Raw genomic sequence first — 4,553 nt, forward strand, 5'->3', positions numbered from 1 at the left:
GGTTTTCAAAGTTTGGTAAATGTTTCTTTGAAAAATAGTTTTTCAAAGTTTGGTAGATGTTTGTTGAAAAATGATAATGGGATAATCACAATTAATCCCTAGGTTTTAGGGTATTTACAAGATTAAGTCCTTAAGTTTCAACTATAAATACCCTAGCTCATTTAGCTTCAAAACTATCCCAAAAATCATTTCTTTCTCCCAATACTAGAGAGCTTTCTTGTGAGTAGTGAGTGTTTTGTAAACACCTGTAAATTTTCTCTCTTAGTAAAAGATCTGCAGCAGTCTGGAGACGTAAGCACAATTGGCTGAACTCCGTTATCAATTTCGGGTATTATTTTTCCGCTTTTATTTCGTATTCTCACTAATCTGACTATAGGGAAATTACTTGTTACTTGGTTTATTTCCCAACACTTGGCAACTCAGCACAAGTCTTGTGAAGGCAAAAATGGCAATCTGAATCCGAACAGTAATAGAGCAGAGTTGAGACAGGCAGCATACACCCATCGCATTGTCTATCAGTTTCCTCCTCCATCTTGTCTGCTAACACCAAGCAATGACCTTCATGGCTCAAATGCTCGATCTTTGTGGCTTCTCCATCTTCATTCACTCCAATAACATGAGTGATGGAAGACTGTGTAGCTGCATTAAGCTTCTGACATTGGCATTCTTCCTCAATTACGTCATACAGATCTTTATCCGCTAAGGCACACTTCACATGGACAACGTAATTGCAACCTGCCTTCACACAAGAGTAACTACCACGCTCTACTTCTTCAAAGCAAATCTTGCAATCCTGCCTTGTAAGCTCTTGTTTTTCAAATGTGCTTGACCTTCAATGATATCACCAACTTTAGCACACCTTATGTAAACATCGTAGTATTCTCCAACTCTGTAGAAGAAACCACTACAATTTCGTCTTCACAGGTCACATCGAAGGCTTTTGGATTGAAGAGTAGCATTAGATTGACGAAACCAAAGTATGTTGATTTTTGGCAACTTGGCACAATTTTTGTGAAGACAAAAATGGCAATCTGATTCCAAACAATAATAGACCTGCAGAGTTGAGACAGGCGGCATGCACCCATCACATTTTCTGCCAGTTTCCTCCTCCATCTTGTCTGCTAACACCAAGCAATGACCTTCATGGAGGAAATGTTCAATCTTCGTGGCTTCCCCATTTTCATTCTCCTCAATAACATGAGTGATGGAAGATTGCGTAGCTGCATCAAGCTCCTCACATTACCATTCTTCCCCAATTACGTCGTATAGATTTGAATGCTCTAAGGCACAATTCACATGGACAACGTAATTGCAACCTGCCTTGTCGCAAGAGTAACTCCCACGCTCTAGTTTCATTTCTTCGAAACAGATCTTGCAATCCTGCCTTGCAAGCTCTTGTGTTACAAGTGAATATTTGTGAAAAAGGCAGTGAGCATGTCGTGAAAATTTGATAATACATGGGAGTTTTGTGCAGTCTTTATGGACCATGTTGCATGTGAGACATATATATGAAAGAGAATTCCCCTCAGTGCCACATGCATCACAAATGAATGAACCTTGTCTCCAAAATAAGCTTAATGCGTGCCGGTGGGAACTTTTATCTTCAACGACAGACCTCGGCCAAGCACAATCGATATGAATGTTGAAATGACAAAGAGAACAAGAATAAAAATATCCATCATGTTCCTTCTGGCATGGTTTGCAAAAGAGAAATTTCTCTTCAGACTCAAGAAAAAGAGGGTCTATGAGATGGGAAGGGTGTATAAGTTTTTTGGACTGATCAAGGCATTTCTTATGAAAGATAAGAGGACAATCAACACAAATGTATAATGCATCAAGAAATGGTTGATGACAACAAGAGCAATATGATCTTTTGTGTCCATCCATGGGGCTTTCAATGAAGGTCAATGGATGTTGGTGGAGGTCATGTTTGGACTCTTGGATTGCCTTGCTATACGAAGAAGATAAAATAGCACATTCGGTGTCAAGGGAAAAGTAGCAATTATTACATTCATAAAAGAACATGTTACGTTTTTCCTTGCATAATGCACAACCACATATACTCTTTTAGAATTGGGATGGGGCCTTTGTCGAAGAAAAAAACTTGAGTGCTTGGGATGGAGAAGGTGTTTGGAAATTGAAAGGGTGCCTCGACACATTTCTGATGAAGGTGATAATTGACGAATGAACAAGTAAAGTAGGGACCTGAAAGCACCTCCATGCATGCAGAGCAGTAAGCTTTGGGATCAACTTCATTGCTTTGCTCTTCCACTAACACCAAGGGATGCTTATGGAACTTATGCTTAATCTCTCTCATTTTTCATCTCCATTTCTGTTTTGGTGAGTAATGAATACTATGAGATAGTAGTGAATGACAACTCAATGTTCACAATGAACAACAATGTCTTAAAAAGGCAGTTTAAAGGAGAGAAAAAAATCCCATGTCTTGCGTATTAAAAAGGACAAAGTTGGTTGTTCAAACGAAGTAAAGAATTCATTGAGAAGAAAGAAACTTGGCAATTAAAACAAGTAAAGAATCTCTTGAGAAGAAAAACAATAAACAATTTTGTAAATTCATAGTGAAATTCGAAAATAAATATTATGAGTGAATATAACAAAGCTATAGATAGGACTGTACTTAGATAATAAACAAGAGTTTAATATTATGATTTTACAATTCAATTTTCCATCTACAATTTTAACTATTTATTATATAGATATATAAATTTATTTTAACATGCTATTAATATTTGAACACATTATTAATATTTTAACAAGTAAGGTACATGTGAAAAAGAATCAAAAGACTAAAATACATCAAGGATAATCACTTTTCTAATTAAAGTAACGTGCTTTGCTTAATTACGAGAGTAACCATTTTGATTTTGTTAGGGACACGCTGACCAAAAATAGACTTATCCCTTTACGACCTTTAGCCTATGGAGTATGCTCTTGTTAGGGTAACCCTAGAAAGTAAGCTGCATGAAAAAGTGGCTTGAAAGCTTGATACGTACAAATACTCGATATGTTGGCATATAAATCAAGTGGATTTAATAATTAAAAATTTTGTTATTTTTTTTGAAGTCTTGAGATTGAACACTAAATGTGCCAAGTATGAATTTTTAATCATTAATTTTAATCCGTTAACTTTGATTTATTGATTTTAATCGATTGACTTTGAATTTTTAACCAATTTTACTCAATATTTAGATTGATTTAATTGTTTCTAATCTTTGTGAAGGTGCCTCTTTGACGTCGGAGTAGTTCAACGACTTAGTTTATCCCAACAACAATTTTGATAATCAAGTTGGAGTAAAGGACTGAATGAACCGCTAAGTAGGGTTAAATTATTAATATCGATAATGAATAATTGTCATCATATAATATATTTTGTGAGTCATAGAACTTAATACTGAATAAAGTTGACATTTCTTTTGTTTAGGTTCTAACCATACTGAATTTTGTATTGTCTCTATTAGAAGAAAGACTCGTGCTCTATAGTCTCTATTTCGTAGTTAGAAGTCGGGCTCATTCATTAATAAGTGCAATTAATTGAAAGTATGAATGGATACTCGATAAACTTTATAACTCAACTAATACAAAAGCACGTTAATGTAACAAGAACACAACATTAATTGAAACTAATTTACAAATTTTACTAAGATTAACCGCCTATTTTGTTGTAATTCATTTTTAGCTTATATTTTGCAACCTTTTTACGTAATTGATAAGGGTTGATTAAGCTAGTGCCAACTCATCTTTATGTTGCTGCCGTAACTAAGTTTCTTCGATGTGTTACCACACCATTCCATCTCTAATAATCAAATGTTACTATCCATTTGTAACACCCCAATTTAGGGGCTAAATTTTAGAAATGATTAAATATCGGATTTAATTGATATTTTGAAAGAAATAGTGAATTAAATTGTAAAATTTCAAAGTTAGCAGACTGTTTTATAAAGTGCAGGAAATTCAGTGGCTAAACTCATCGTTTAACCATATTTCTTTATGAGAAAATATAAACCTCTTCCCGTGCGCAATTTCCAGATTTTTTTTCCAGTTCACCTTTCCTTTTAACCCTCATTTCAACTCCGATCTACTCACCGTCCGACCTCCGATCGATAAACCGAAACTACCATCGTGTTCGTTATCGATCGATGAATAAAACCCCTCAAACCTTTCGTCGTGAATCGTCGTCGTTCGTCGTTAATTTCAGCTCGAAGTATCGTCGGTTTTAACTCAATTTCCGTTGGTTTTCTGTCGATTCACGTCGATCCGACCATCCGTTTTTTACACCTCCCGCACCATTGTGTTCCTTGCATCGTTTTGAGTCTGCCGGTGTCCTCCGTTTCTCCGTCGTCGCCGGCGTGTGGAGGGGTGAGAAAGTCAAAGTTTTCGATGTTTCAGAATCGAGCTCTCCGCCGTTCAAAATTGTAAATCGAGCTTGGTAAGTGTCTCAAAATGCCTTAATATAATTTTTAGGAATTTTTCAGGGAATTTTCCTAAACTGTATCACTGTTCACGCGCCGTACGTGCCGCCATTGCGCGTAGGG

At 36.1% G+C, this 4,553-nt stretch overlaps 1 protein-coding gene across 1 annotated transcript; it reads right to left on the reverse strand.

Moving 5' to 3' along the window:
* Positions 1-397: 397 nt before the first annotated feature.
* LOC120119371 lies at positions 398-1,356 on the reverse strand. The gene is made up of 3 exons (XM_039139178.1): positions 1,317-1,356; positions 923-1,220; positions 398-830 (listed from the first exon to the last, which is right to left on the reverse strand). The coding sequence occupies exons 1-3, from the start codon at positions 1,354-1,356 to the stop codon at positions 398-400; spliced, it is 771 nt and encodes a 256-aa protein (XP_038995109.1).
* Between the last annotated feature and the right edge of the window lie 3,197 nt (positions 1,357-4,553).

Source organism: Hibiscus syriacus, unplaced genomic scaffold (assembly GCF_006381635.1).
Source record: "Hibiscus syriacus cultivar Baekdansim isolate YM2019G1 unplaced genomic scaffold, ASM638163v2 tig00110332_pilon, whole genome shotgun sequence".
NCBI lineage: Eukaryota > Viridiplantae > Streptophyta > Magnoliopsida > Malvales > Malvaceae > Hibiscus > Hibiscus syriacus.

Coding starts and splice junctions, on each gene's coding strand:
- LOC120119371 (XM_039139178.1), bottom strand. CDS start 1,356: ATGAAACTAGAGCGTGGGAGTTACTCTTGCGACAAGGCAG. Junction 1,221..1,316: donor TTACTCTTGCGACAAGGCAG/GTTGCAATTACG, acceptor AGCTTGATGCAG/CTACGCAATCTTCCATCACT. Junction 831..922: donor AAAAGCCTTCGATGTGACCT/GTGAAGACGAAA, acceptor ATATCATTGAAG/GTCAAGCACATTTGAAAAAC.